This window comes from Carcharhinus amblyrhynchos, chromosome 2 (genome assembly GCF_965287045.1).
Source record: "Carcharhinus amblyrhynchos chromosome 2, sCarAmb.v2.hapA, whole genome shotgun sequence".
In the NCBI taxonomy this organism is placed as follows: domain Eukaryota; kingdom Metazoa; phylum Chordata; class Chondrichthyes; order Carcharhiniformes; family Carcharhinidae; genus Carcharhinus; species Carcharhinus amblyrhynchos.
This window is the reverse complement of record NC_137325.1, coordinates 9,169,245-9,184,269: the sequence shown is the minus strand read 5'-3', so window position 1 is coordinate 9,184,269 and position 15,025 is coordinate 9,169,245. Positions and strand designations below refer to the sequence as shown.

General features: G+C 44.6%; 1 protein-coding gene across 2 annotated transcripts in view; it reads right to left on the bottom strand.

Moving 5' to 3' along the window:
* Positions 1–15,025, bottom strand: part of trak1a (trafficking protein, kinesin binding 1a) — a 110,840-nt gene that overhangs the window by 56,782 nt on the left and 39,033 nt on the right. The window contains exon 1 of one of the 2 annotated variants that reach the window (XM_080201901.1): positions 4,824–5,104. The exons of the other annotated variant lie outside the window; for it this stretch is intronic. Coding sequence (XP_080058027.1) covers positions 4,824–4,944 — 121 coding nt within the window. The 5' untranslated portion in view covers positions 4,945–5,104. Of the gene's footprint in view, positions 1–4,823; positions 5,105–15,025 lie in introns of those variants that run through there. 2 annotated transcript variants of the gene reach the window in all.

The window sequence follows — 15,025 nt, the reverse complement described above, 5'->3', positions numbered from 1 at the left end:
TGAGGCATTAGGTTAAGCTCAGGAGGAGGGCGAAATACCTCAAACTGTCGGCTTGGAAATTGTTTGATCAAGTCCAAGATGGGATGCAATGATGTGCCAGCTTGGATCTGGTTTGTCCCTCACATGGGTGCCATAAATTGGATTTAATTTGAATTAGGTTTTTTGGTTGGAATAGAAGAAAACAAAAAGAGGGAAAAAAGAGCCAATTGTGCAAGTCTCAAATGGTCAGTACACAACTTGTCCATCAACAAGTCCCTCCTTGTGGTGACATGGGGAAACTGAGTCCCTGCTGGCCCCAGGGTAAAGTTTCAGAGGAACTCGGAAAAGGTTTGGCCCCCACACTTACAGTGCAGAGGCCCACGGACACATGGAAATATCCTGATGCTCATGAGTTAAACTCTCAGTTATAGGGGAATAGCTCCAATGTCTTGTCTCTCAGGAGAGCTAAAGGCCAAGACAGCAATCTCTGACAAAAAAGTCTCAAGAGGCTGACAGCTCTAAATATGTAATTTTTCTGGCAACTCCTGCAGTCAGGTAGGTGCTAAATGCGGAGTTTTGCATTCCTTTGGACCCAGGGGGATGTTTGGGCAGCTCAGGATCTCCAGAAGTTTCGCCCAGGTTTGCACCCTGGAGGACATCCCAGTTGTGCTGCAGAATGTTAATACCATGTGGAGATGCTGGCGTTGGACTGGGATAAACACAGTAAGAAGTCTCACAACACCAGGTTAAAGTCCAACAAGTTTATTTGATACTAAACCCACAAGCGTTCCGAAAGCTTGTGGGTTTACTATCAAATAAACTTGTTGGACTTTAACCTGGTGTTGTGAGGCTTCTTAAAATGTTAATACAACGCAGGAGACAACAGTTAGTAGCATTAAGCTCAACTCAATTGGTGTAGAGAACAGACACGACAGGATGTGTCCAATAGTGGAAGGGACCACCATGTCCAGCTAAGGTCAGGCAGCCCGTCACAGCCCAGCAGTTCAAAGGGTGCTGGGAGCTTAAAGTGGGTCAAATCCATAGCAAACAAATTAAACAGAGAGAAAGAAGGTGCCAACTCTTCAAACTGGAATGTCAGGACCATGTGTACAGGATTAATAGACAAACTTGCAGCCGATAAATATCACGTGCAACACAGCTATGGCTGGCTTGATGCTCAACAGTAACACATGAACAGGGTATAGATTTCACCACAAGGGACTCCCTACTCTCAGTGATTGAACCATTTGTGAAGGGGATTCTGAACATGTTCTCTCCATTTGTGTCAACTCAAACAGGGCCAGTTAACCACATGAGTATGTATGCTCCGACACTGTACACCACGGCAGGGGAAAAAGACCAGTTCTACATGGAGCTCGACTCTGTTATCCCAAGCCAGAGGCGGGTAAAGGTGGGGAGCTCAATTGGCTGGACAGCTGGTTGGTGATGCAGAGTAATAACAAAAGTGCGGGTTCAATTGCAGTACCATCTGAGGCTACACTGAAGCTCACCCCACACGTTTGAGATGCAACGATCCTCAGGTAGACGACCAGTCAACATTTCCCCTCAAAATAGGGAGAGCAGCCTATGGTTATTTGGGAATATGGCGACTTAGCCTTTACTTCTCATGAGCATCTTTCAGCCTGAACCAAGTCCTTGGAGCTAGATCATGAAGAGTGCACACCAAATAACCTCACTACCTCCAAACCTCACATCTCAACACACAGCCAACATCAATGAGAATCAACCATATTCTGAGAAGACGCAGCTCATTCTAACGTTCCCCCTCAGTGTACCCAAACAGGCACCGGAGCATGGCGACTCAGGGATTTTCACAGTAACTTCATTGCAGTGTTAATGTAAGCCTACTTGTGACACTAAGAAACTTAAACTTCAATTTCATTGTTATACCTCTATTTGTAATGCTGAACCTCTTAGTTTTTCTAAAGATTTTGACGCTTACACATGTAATGAATACAAGTTATGGGAAATGTGCAATATGGTCACAGGATGCAAAACACGTATGCATTCACCCCGTAGTGTTATTTCGACTGAAACAGAGTACATGAAGATTTAGCTTCTTTTTAAAAAAAACTCAAGACAAATCACGCGACAATATCCAAAACAAAGTAGCCCATTTTACTGGCACTACATCCACCACCTTAGTACACACTGCTGCCATGGTGTTTATCTACACAAAGCACTGTATCATATTACCAAAGCTTTTTCAACAGAACCTTCCAAACCCATGACTTCCACGACAGAGAAGAGCGTCAAGCACTTGGGAACACAACCACTTGCAAGTTCCCCTCCAAGTCAATCATTGTATTCCAGAGTCAGAGATATCTGCATTTGCCTCAGCGCCACTGGGATAAAATTCTCACCTTAAATGCACTGTGCGATTACATACGCCACATAGACTGCAGTGGCTCTAGAACCACTAGTGGCGCTAGCTCACTACCACAGTGGCAACCAGGGATGGACAATACATGTTGGACTTGTTATCTACACCCTTATCTCATTGATGAATAAAAAGGCTCTCTCTCCGCCTATACCAGAACTAATACATTCTATTGGCACATCTCAAATTCTGGTATTTAAAAAATCTTAACAGAATATTGGTTAACTGATTTCATAGAATCCTACAGTGCAGAAAGAGGCCATTCTTATCCTGCGTGGGTTTCTTCCCACAGTCCAAAGATGTGGGGATTAGGTTGATTGGCCATGCTAAAATTGCCCTTCAGTGTCCTGAGATGCATAGATTAGAGGGATTAGTGGGTAAAATATGTAGGGATACGGGGGTAGGGCCTGGGCGGGATTGTGATCAGTGCAGACTTGATGGGCCAAATGGCCTCTTTCTGCACTGTAGGGTTTCTATGATTCTACCCATCAAATCTGCACCAACCACAATTTAAAAAAAAAAGCTTCATGACTAAAGTAGATTTATGTAGCTAATTTTGATTTTTATTAAAACAATGATCTTGGGGCAGTTTTGTTTTAGCAGTAATGATTGGAATACGTTTCCAGCTATTGAACACTTTTGCTCTGCGATCCCTCACCCTCAGCCCCATCTTTCCCCCTCCCCCTAAGCCCCCACCCCCCGAAAGATGTGCAAGTTAGGTTGATTGGCCATGATAAATTGACCCCAGTGTCAAGGGGATTAGCAGGTTAAATTTGTGGAGTTACGGGAATAGGGTGGGATTGTGGTCAGCGGTGACTCAATGGGTCGAATGGCCTCCTTCTGCACTGTAGGAATTCTACGATTCACTGATCCAACGATCTGAAAATCTATTCCTTAAGTTAGAAGTTCTAATCTCATATACACAACCATCATCTCCAAAAGAAAACAAATGTGCTGCCAACGCAGGTTCACAAACCAAAGCCAACACCATCATCCACTTTTGCCTAACACTGCTCCATTAAAGAACTCTCTTCGGCGGTCAGACGACAAGTGGTGGGCAGCATCCAACGCACAATTTAATATTTCTTTCTTGGTTGGTGAGCGACAAAAATCACCGCTTGAATGTTGCGGACCCTGAAACATTTTGTGGGACTGCTGGGAACATTTGGTAGCAACCACTGCAGTTCCGTGGCTGGACGTGTATTACCTACATGTACATGTTTTTCAAATAGTAAGGGAAGGGCAATTCCACATACAAACAGCATAATTGTATAAACGCACCTCAAAAATAGGCAGAGGTCTCAAATGCCAATGCAGCACAATCGTAGGTTTTGAAGCTTCAAATAAATTGGTGCCACGGTGGTTAGCACTGCTGCCTCACAGCGCCAGGGACCCAGGTTTGATTCCCGGCTGGGGTCACTGTATGTGTGGAGTCTGCACACTCTCAGTGTCTGCGTGGGTTTCCTCCAGGTGCTCCAGTTTCCTCCCACAGTCCAAAGATATGCTAGTTAGATGCATTGTTTTTAGTTTATTTATTAGTGTCACAAGGAGGCTTACGTTAACACTGCAATAAAGTTACTGTGAAAATCCCCTGGTCGCCACACTCTGACACCTGTTCAGGTACACCGAGGGAGCATTCAGCATGGCCAATGCACCTAACTGGCATATCTTTCAGACTATGGGAGGAAACCGGAGCATCTGGTTGAAACCCATGCAAAATTTGGCCATGCTAAATTCTCCCTCCGTGTACCCAAACAGGTGCCAAAGTGCAGCAACTAGGGGATTTTAACAGAAACTTCATTGCGGTGTTAATGTAAGCCTACTTGTGGTACTAATAAATAAACTAAACTAAATCTGCTAGTGCTGGAACACCATAAATCAAAGCTTGTGATTGCTATTACAGATGGAGCTTTTTTTTGCATGTATATGAGATTAGGACTTATAACTTAATAGATTTTCAGATCTTAAGATCACAGAACCATAGAATTCCTAAGTGCAGAAGGAGCCATTCAGCCCATTGAGTCTGCACCGTCCACAATCCCACCCTATCCCTGTAACCCCACGTATTTAACTTACTAATCCCCCTGACACTAGGGTCAATTTATCATGGTAATAACCTAACCCGCACATCTTTGGGTGGGTGGGGGGTTGTTGAAGGGGAGGGGGGGGGGGTGAGATGGGGTGGAGGGCGAGGGGGTCACACAGCGAAGGTAAACAACAGCTACAATCACATTCCCAAATCACTACTACAAAAACAAAAATTGCCCCATGGCAACACTCTGCTGCAGTAAGAAATTCTCTATCTCACAACAGATTATTATCAGATCAAATTTAGAGCTGTGGGGTTTGGGGGGGGGGGGGGGGTGGAAACGGGGGGTGGGGAACAGAGTGGGGGGGGGAAGAGAACAGGCTCTATCCAAGTAAGAGAACAAAATTGTAATACCTTCCTCCAATAGGAGCCATTGTTCATTCTCAAAACCAAAGTGACTCCTGCTACCGTTTGGTTCATTCGCAGGGCAGCTTTCTAAGCGTTTCTCAGGAGAGAATTCCTCCACTGCCGACATGGTCAGGCTCTACGGCAATCTAACAGGGCAGGCTGCACACCCCCCAGGAACCGGTGCCATCCCCTGCGTCCTTGAAAAACGGGTGCCTGGTGGAACACTGCATTTTCCCCTCGCCCGACACGAAGACCATCTTCCAGGCGCAGCCACCTACATTGCAGTGTGGCCAGGTTGGCGACAGGACAGGTGTGGATAATCCACTGCTTTAAAAAGGCAAGAGAGAGGGGAGGCTAGCAACCTGGCAAGTACCTTGGTAAAAAAAGAGTGTCTGCGGCCGTGGGAACCAGATTCAGATGAATTAAACAACAACAAGATGATTTGCTGTGTGACAATTTTTATTTTCCCCCCCAAATGCCATTTGAGCTTGGTCAACATAGTCTGGAACTCAAAACTCATAAAACATCACCCCTATGCACAAAGGTAAAATGGCCCCATCCACATACCATAGCAACCCTACAAGGAAGCGTGTATTAAGTGCTGCAAACAAGACCCACCCTACAACAGCTATACTGTTCATTTATATTTCCAATAACCATCTGTCTATATTGGTGATAAATGGAATTTGGATTTGAAGACCTTTGAGATTCTATTTATTTAATTATTGCAGTTAAAGGGGGCTTATTATTTCCTCAATCACTGCATGATTTAATACTAGTAAATTCCTATTATTTTTATTTATTGCAGTTCGGGGGGGATTATTATTTCCTTAAGCACTCTCATTGTATGATTTACAGCTTAATAAATTGATTTAATGCACAAGAACCTTTGCCTCTAATGTCACAGGTCTGTCACCAGAAGGATTTGCAGCAAAAAAAATTACTGCTTTTAGTCAACTCCCTCTAGCACGTCGGCAACGTATATACACAAGAGCAGCCTTGGTTTATTGCTTAACCAGTGTTTCAGCCACTCTCAACAGTGAAGTACTTTGTACAACAACAAGGTCACACTCATCACACCAAGTTATTTTGCAGCCCTTTGTTTTTAAGGCCATGAGACCATAAGACATAGCAGCAGAACTAGGCCACTCGGCCCATCTGCCGTTGATATTTTTCTCACCCCCACTCTCCTGCCTTTTTCCCCAATACCCCTGATCCCTTTATTAATCAAGAACCTATCTATCTCTGTCTTAACGGCACTCAATGAGCCAACCGCCACAGCCTTCTGCGGCAAAGAGTTCCACAGATTCACCACACTCTAGCTGAAGAAATTCCTCCTCATCTCCGTTTTAAAGGATTGTGCCTTTATCCTGAGGTTGTGCCCTCTTGTTCTAGGTTTTCCAACTAGTGGTAACATCCCCTCCACATCCACGCTATCCAGGTCTCACAGAATCCTGCAAGTTTCAATAAGATCCCCCTTCATCCTTCTAAACTCCAACGAGTCCAACCCCAGGTCTTCAACTGCTCCTCATTCCAGGATCATCCCTGTGAACCTCCTCTGGACCCTTTCTAAGGCAGCACACCCTTCCTTGGATATGGGGCCCAAAACTACTCACAATATCCCAAATGGGGTCTGACTGGAGCCTTATACAGCCTCAGAAGTACATCCCTGTTCTTGTATTCTAGCACTCTCAATATGAATGTATTGCACTCTCAATATGAATTGTATTTGCCTTTGCATTGTAACTGCCAACTGAACCTGCACATTTTCGTACAAAGGTGCCCCCTTCAAAGGGAGCACAATGCCAACGCTTTTATGAGATTGAAGACTCTCTCAAGGGGTGCTGGGGCTATTTTTGACAGCATCAGTTCATGGGCTAAGTCCACCACTTTCAGTCCTCCACACTCCCCCAGGCTAAGCTGTCAGGTCACCCACGCTCATCTGCAAAAGCCAATGAACAATTGGTTAAATACATGTTCCCGAACAGTCAGGCTACCAAGTGTGCAACCATAGCATTATTTTTATTGCACAACAACAAATCTCTCATGTCTTTTGTTGTTGATAAACCTACAGGTAGAAACCTGACAGACCCGGCCACAATTAAATCAGCTTATATTACAATTTGTTCTTTCATTTATTCATCCATGGGAGATGGGCATGGTTAGCATTTATTAAGAACATAACACAAGAACTAGGAGCAGGAGTAGGCCATCCAACCCCACAGGCCTGCTCCGTCATTCAATAAGATCATGGCTCATCTTTTCGTGGACTCAGTTTCACTTACCCTCCACCCATTCAAAAATCTATCTTAAAAACAATTCAGTGAGGTAGCCTCAACTGTTTCACTGGGCAGGGAATTTCACAGATTCACAACCCTTTGGGCAAAGAAGTTTTTCCTCAACTCAATCCTAAATCTACTCCCCCATATTTTGAGCTCATTCTTCTTCACAATCTTATATGTTTCTATAAGATCTCCCCTCAGTCTTCTGAATTCCAATGAGTATAGTCCCAGTCTACTCAGTCTCTCCTCATAAGCCTACCCTCTCAACTTCAGAATCAACCTAGTGAATCTCCTCTCCAGCGCCAGAAAAGAGATCAATACTGTACACAGAACTCCAGGTGTGGCCTCACCAGCACCTTGTACAGCTGCAAAATAATTTCACCACTTTTAAACTCCATCCCTCTAGCAACAAAGGACAAAATTCCATTTGCCTTCTTAATTACTGCTTACCAACATTGTAATTCATGCACAAGGATACCCAGGTCCCTCTGCACAGCAGCATGCTGCAATTTTTTTTTAACCAATAGTCCATTTTGCTGTTATTCCTATCAAAATGGATGACCTCACATTTACCAACATTGTACTCAGTATTACCCATCCCATTGACCTTGGCAAAGTGGCAGTGAGTCACCTTCTTCAACCATTACAGTTCAAACAGCAAAGGCACTCCCAAGGGCTGTTTCAGAGGGCCACCCAGGATCTGAACCAACAGTGACGAAGGAACCAGGATGTGGTGCCACCTGGTGCCATTGTCCTTCATAGTAGCAGAGGATGTGAGTTTGAAAGGTGCTTGCTGGAGAAACCTTGGTGAGTTACCACAGTGCATCTTGTAGATGGCACACACCACTGCCACTTGTAAGTCAGTGGCGGAGGGAATACACAACGAAAGGATTTGGTTTGCCCTCAATGATGTCCTACTTCCTTCATTGCTGTTGGTAATTCAATAATTAAGGTAAGCGTTCCATCAAATTCCTGACTTTGTAACAGAATATCCAGCCTCTGATGTGCTCTTGTAGCCTGAGTATTTAGGTAGCTGGCCAAGTTTGGTTCCTAACCAATGGTCAATGTAGAAACACAGAATCATAGAATCCAACAGTGCAGAAGGAGGCCAAAGAGTCAGCACCACTACAATCCCACCCAGGCCTTATCCTCATAACCCCATGCATTTACCCTGGCTGGTCCTTGTGACATTAAGGGACAATTTAGCATGGCCAATTCACCTAACCTACACATCTTTGGACTGGGGGAAGAAACCGAAGCACCCGGAGGAAACCCACACAGACACGAGGAGAATATGCAAATTCCACACAGACAGAGACCTAAGCTGGGAATCGAGCCCGGATCCCTGGCGCTGTGAGGCAGCCATGTGTGCCACCCTGAATTAGAACATATAGGATTATTCTATGCCCCCAGGTTAGAACAGTTCAGGTACAGAAGCGTTCCAATATACATTTCCAACACAAACACTGAAAATGTAATTTGACACTACAGAAACAAACTTTGCAACTGGGTCAGGCTCTTTTCATAAAATGTTAACAACGTGAAAAAGATAGGTTAGTTAGATCAAAGACTAAATTTGCTTTTAAATTAGCGATGATTAAAATAGACTTCGCCAGTTGATGCAAACTTGAAAAAAAACGTATTAAAATGTTTTGCCTCATATTAGATTCTCCTTATTCCTCAGCCCCATCAGTCCCCTGAGAGCATACACTTCTCAGTTTAACAGTAAAGCAATCAGGACAGTTATAATCATTAGCATAAGCATCTACATTACCCAAATACATGAAGCTAGGTCTCTCTGTCAGAGTCAGTAATGCACATCCATACCTCCAGCTTTAAAATGTGAATATTGCCAGAAAGAAAGACCCATTGCCCAAGTTTTTCATTTTGCACTCATTAGAAGTTCAAATGACCACAATTTAAACTGTACCAAAGGAGGAAAAGAGATCTAACATCTGTGGTTAGATGTAATTACACAATTGGGCAGCACGTATGGAACAATCCTGAGTGTGCTAGTGGCTGCACTAACATCCAGTTCAAAATCACCAATTGAGCTCCTACTGTGGTTCATCTATATCTGCTGGAAGTGACATCAATGCACAAGGACTCATTCTCTGCAAACAAAAGGAATATGTTCAAGCACTGCAGCTTTTGTTGAATTATCTGATAGCTTGTGGAACCTATAGTTCCCTGTTGCTTTCTCCACTCTAACACCTCGGCTAGAGTTGGCTTGCCAACCAATCAGCAACCCTTTTCTCCTGTATTGCCATCATCTGAAATTTGGAATTCTTGTGTTTGTCCTGATAAGCGCAAGGCAAAAATCTTCGACATCCTGTCTCTTTTTCAGCAAGATTCGTGGGAATTAGTGCCCCAGGACTTTGTGGAATGGCTGGTGGGGTGTGGAATGAACGACTGCCAAAGATCAAACCTTGCAAAGTAACAGAAGGAACCAGAAGGTGGGCTGGAGCAAAGGTTAAAGGAGCAAGTGACAAGTGAGAGCAGAGAGAAAACACAGAACGTATTAGGTAGATTTCGTTGGTCAGACTGCAACGTGCTCACAGATCCGAGAAGCAGATTACAACTTTACAATTCGAGTGGTCGCTTATACAACTCAAGATTGTAGACAGCAGTTCGAAAGTAAAAGGCATTTATTTTGTCAAAATGGCAGGCCAATTGCTTCGATACTGGAGTTGAAACAACAAATCAGGAATGAGAACATGAGCCCCAACCAGAAAAATACCAATTCAGGACAGAATCAGAATCCCTACAGCGCAGAAGGGGGCCATTTGACCTATTGAGCCTGCACCGACCCCAATCCCAACAAGCCCTATTCCCATAACCCACTATTTACCCTGTTAATCCCCCTGACACTATGGGTCAAGTTAGCATGGCCAATCAATCTAACCCTCACATCTTTGGAATGTGGGATAAAACTGGAGGAAACCCACATAGATACGGGGAGAATGTGCAAACTCCACACAGTCACCTGAGGCAGGAATGGAACCTGGGTTCCTGGCACTGTGAGGTAGCAGTGTTAACCACTGTGCCGCCCCAGGACGTGGAATATGTTATTTGTTAGGTAGCAGCGAGAGGCGAAAATGTTGGAGAAGCAGCACTAGAAATAATGTAAAAGTTTAATTCTGAGGGATTCTGGTGCAAAAAAAAAATCACTAGAAAGTACGGGGACACCAGAGGACTGAGTGTTCACAGTTACTGTTGTGTTCCAGAGTTAAGCATCCGATGGTGGACATGTTCACCTCCAAAGAGAGAGGAAGGCGCAAAACCTCCTCACCCATCATACACTTCAAAGAAAATCTTCCTGTCCCACCCATCGTGGGAATCGTTGTGGATGGGACAGGAAGTTAGACCGGCAGGCAAAGGGCGAGCTAATCTTCGGTGGGAATTAGTGGAAAATCCCACCCTCAGTTTTAGATGAACAGGGAACTGCACAGAAGCTTAAATTTATTGTTTATGGAGGTACATTGCCACAATCAGGAAGAGAAAGTTCAAAATTATATAGATTTACGTTCTCTCCATCTAATTCCCTTCAAAATGGATTCTGAGGCCAGCAGGGTGGTTAGCTGCCTCACGTCACCAGGGACTCGGGTTCAATCCCTGGCTTGGGTCACTATCTGTACAGAGTCTGCACGTTCTCTCTGTATCTGTGTGGGTTTCCCTCTGGTGTTCCAGTTTCTTGTTTATTTATTAGCGTCACAAGTAGGCTTACATTAACTCTGCAATGAAGTTGCTGTAAAAATCCCCTGAGTTGCCATACTCTGGCGCCTGTTCAGGTACACCGAGGAAGAATTTAGCTCGGCCAAAGCACCTTAACCAGCATACCTTTAGGACTATGGGAGAAAACCGGAGCACCCAGATACTGGGACATACGTGCAGACTCCGTACAGACAGTGACCCAGGCCGGGAATTGAACCAGGGCCCCTGGCGCTGTGAGGCAACAGTGCTAACCACTGTGCCACCATGCCACCCGCCCACAGTCCGAAAGAGGTGATGGTTAGAAGCATCGGCCGTGCTAAATTCTCCCTCAGTGTACCCCTACAGGCGCCAGAGTGTGGCAACTCAGGGGATTTTCACAGCAACTTCATTGCGGTGTTAATGTAAGCCTGCTTGTGCCAATAATAAATAAACTTTAAACTGAGGAATTTCTGATTGAGCTAGAGAACTCTCAAGCCTAAAACCAAATCCAAAATATTTAAGCCAGCAAGATGTAATATGACAGGAATACTGCCTCAACCCACATCATGTTGAGGGCACAAAATATTATATTACAACATCAAGAGAAACACAACAGAGTGGCAACTTTAGCGAGAGAATATAGCTCGCCAATGACTCAGTGACCAACGCATTAAATCTGGTCAGGATGGTCCCACCCAGGGATAGATTTGGAAGTAGTAGCCATATATATAGCTTGACTCATAGGCGTGACACAATTACAGTCCTGTGACTCATCTATCTTGGAAGAGAAGCAATTGTATTTGTTTTGTTTAAAAGTGAATCAGTAGAGGGTTCCATCTATTTTCTGCTGATTGTCAACATCACCTGGATCCAACACAAAAATCAACAATACTGCAGGTGCTGTGGCTTCCCCACACAGTGCGACCACGTGCAGGTTAGGTGGATTGGCCATGGGAAATTGGCCCTCAGTGTCCCAAGATGTACAGAATCATAAAAGAATCGTGGAAGTCCTACACTGCAGGAGGCGGCCATTTGGCCCATTGAGTCTGCATGGATTCTCCAACAGAGCATCATACCCAGGCCCTATCCCCGTAACTCCATGTATTTTACCCCACTAATACCCCTGACCTACACATCCTTTGACACTAGGGGACAATTTAGCATGGCCAATCAACCTAACCTGCATATCTTTGGAGTGTAGAAGGAAACCCACGCAGACACGGGGAAAATGTGCAAACTCCACACAGACACTCACCCGAGGCAGGAATTGAATTGAGTTCGCTGGCGGTGTGAGGCAGCTGTGCTAACCACCGCACCTCCATGCTGCCTCCCATATCGGTTAGGGGAATTAATGGAGTAAATACATGGGGTTACAGGGATAGGGCCTGGGTGAGATAACCTGCTGGAGAGTGGGTGCAGACTCGATGGGCTGAATGAGCTCCTTCTGCACTGTAGGGATTCTATTAAACAGAAAATATTGGAAATACTCAGCAGGTCAGGCAGCGTTCCCCATGGAGAGAGAAACAGAGATCACCTGTCATCAGAACTGGAAAATGGAAGTGGCCTGAAGCAAGGGACAGGAAAAGGTGGGCAGGGGAGGGAAAAGGGGGAAGTCAGTGAAAGGGAGAAAAGCAGGAGGTGCTTTAAAAGAACAAATACAAGAGCAGAACAGAGGAGTGTGTGGGACTCACTAAATTACAAACCAAACAGCCCCCTTCTGTGCTGCAACCATCCTCTGGTCCTACTTCATGTTTCTGGAAAGTGTAGAGCATAGAAAAAGTCTGAGGTCACGTACCAACCAAGGACAGCTTCTTCCCTGCTGCTGTCAGACTTTTGAATGGACCGACCTCACATTAAACCGATCTTTCACTACACCCTATCTATGACTGTAACACTACATTCTGCTTTCCCTTCTCTATAGAGGATATGTTTTGTATAGCGCGCAAGAAACAATACTTTTCACTCTATGCTAATACGTGACAGTAATAAATCGAATCAATTTCCTCTTTTTGGAGGTGCACATAGTAACACAACTTGACCAGAAAACATTGTAATCAGGGAGTTTAGTGATGACAGTGACCATGAACCTTCCTCCCCATCCCACCCTGCCCCTACTCCCCACCCTGCCCCCACCCTCTGTCACCTAGCTGCTATATTTTCTGATCATAATACCCAGTTGGTTGTCAGCCAAATTATGGTCGTGTAGTATTACACCAACTGTCTTGAAGATTACTGCCTAACCCATAAGTAAACAAGTGATTCAGGGTCGGACGTGCTTCAGGTTAACTTGGCCTGCAGCAACCATCCATTCACTTGCTGATAATGGCAGGGTTTCTTGGCAGCTTGAGAAGCAACCATCAATAATGTGAAGCCAACAATTTGGAAATCACAGACTTAGTAATTACTTCTCAACTTACCCATTTGCCAGCACCAAGCACGTACGCATTTTGAAATCTGGCTGAACCCATGAATCAACCACTTCAATTTTTACAGCTTGTTTTGCTCAGAAGCCAACAAAATGGTTTGCATTAATTTCCTGAAGAGATTTGACACTGGGAAAAACAGCTTGTTTTCTCTGTAAACAGATGCACCGTAGAAAGCATCCTTTCCAGATGGCCCCTGCTTTGACCAAGATTGCAAGAAATGTAGTCCAGTCCATCAATCAAACCAGCCTCCTATCCACTGACTCCGTCTACAATTCCCACTGCCTCAAAAGCAGCCAGCATAATTAAGGACCCCGTGCACCCCAGACATTCTCTCTTCCACAGGGAAAAGAATAAAAAAGTCTGAGGTCACGTACCAACCAACTCAAGAGCAGCTTCTTCCCTGCTGTCATCAGGCTTTTGAATAGATCTATGTCACATTAAGTTGATCTTGCTCTACACTCTAGCCATGACTGTAACTCTACATTCTGCTTTCCTTGACCCCTATGTACTCACTGAATGGTATGTTTTGTCTGTATAGCATGCAAGAAACAATATTTTTCACTGTATCCCAATACATGTGACAATAATAAATCAAATTGTCACTGGAATATAGTCCCAAGAGATCAGATATATAAACACGTGCAAAACTTGACCCCGGCGAGCAGGGGCCCACACAAGTGAAGGTAGTCAGCACCAGTTCCAGGATTTGTAGATTGTAAATGATCACATTAACACAAGGGATCCCGGCAAATCCTGAGAGGCCTGTTTCAGGCATTAACCCAATCTCCCCTGTACTCTTACCCATGTCAATGGGATACATACCAGTGAATTTCATTTTATCCCAACTCCAACAATTGCATTGGATATTTACACGTGGAAGCTGAGAACAGCCAAATGGGATTAAAGATTCATAACAATACAGAGATGGTTTGCGAGACTAATATCAGGAACGGGTGGGTTGTCTTCTGAGGAAAGGTTGGGCAAATTAGGTTTGTATCCACAAGTGTTGTATAAAGCAAGAGGTGATTAATCAAAACCTTTAGGGACCTGAGGGGTACTGACAGGGTGGACGTGGAGACGATGGTTCCTTGGAGGATCAAGAACTAGGGGTCACTGTCTTAAATGAGCGATCGGCTATTTTTAAACAGAGATAAAGGAAACATCTTTTTCTCTCAGAAGTTCGTGAGTCACGGAATCATAGAATCCTACATTGCAGAAGCAGGTCATTCAGCCCATCGAATCTGCACCACAATCCCACCCAGTCCCTATCCCCATAACTCCATGCATTTACTCTAGCTAGTCCCCCTGACACGAAGGGTCAATTTACCATGGCCAATCCACCTAACTTGCACATCTTTGGATTGTGGAAGGAAACCGGAGCACCTGGAGGAAACCCACGCAGACACAGGGAGAATGTGCAAACTCCACACAAATAGTGACCTAAGCTAGGAATTGAACACAGATCTCTGGCACCATGAGGCAGGAGTGCTAACCACTGTGCCACCCCTCTTTTTTTTAAAAAAGAAAAGCTTGTTCTCCCATATCTTTGGAACTCTCATCCTCAAAGGCAGTGGAAGCAGAATCTTTTCATATTTTTCAGGCAGTACCAGCTGGATTCTTGATTAACACGGATGTGAAAGATTATTGAGGGTAGGCGGGAGGTTACAATCGGGTCAGCCACCATCTTATTGAATGGTAGAACTGGATCAAGAGGCTGAGTGGCCTTCTCCAGCTTCTGATTTGTTTGTTTGTATGATTAAAGCATTACAAGGTAATAAGATAACCTTTACTACACATGTGGTAACAG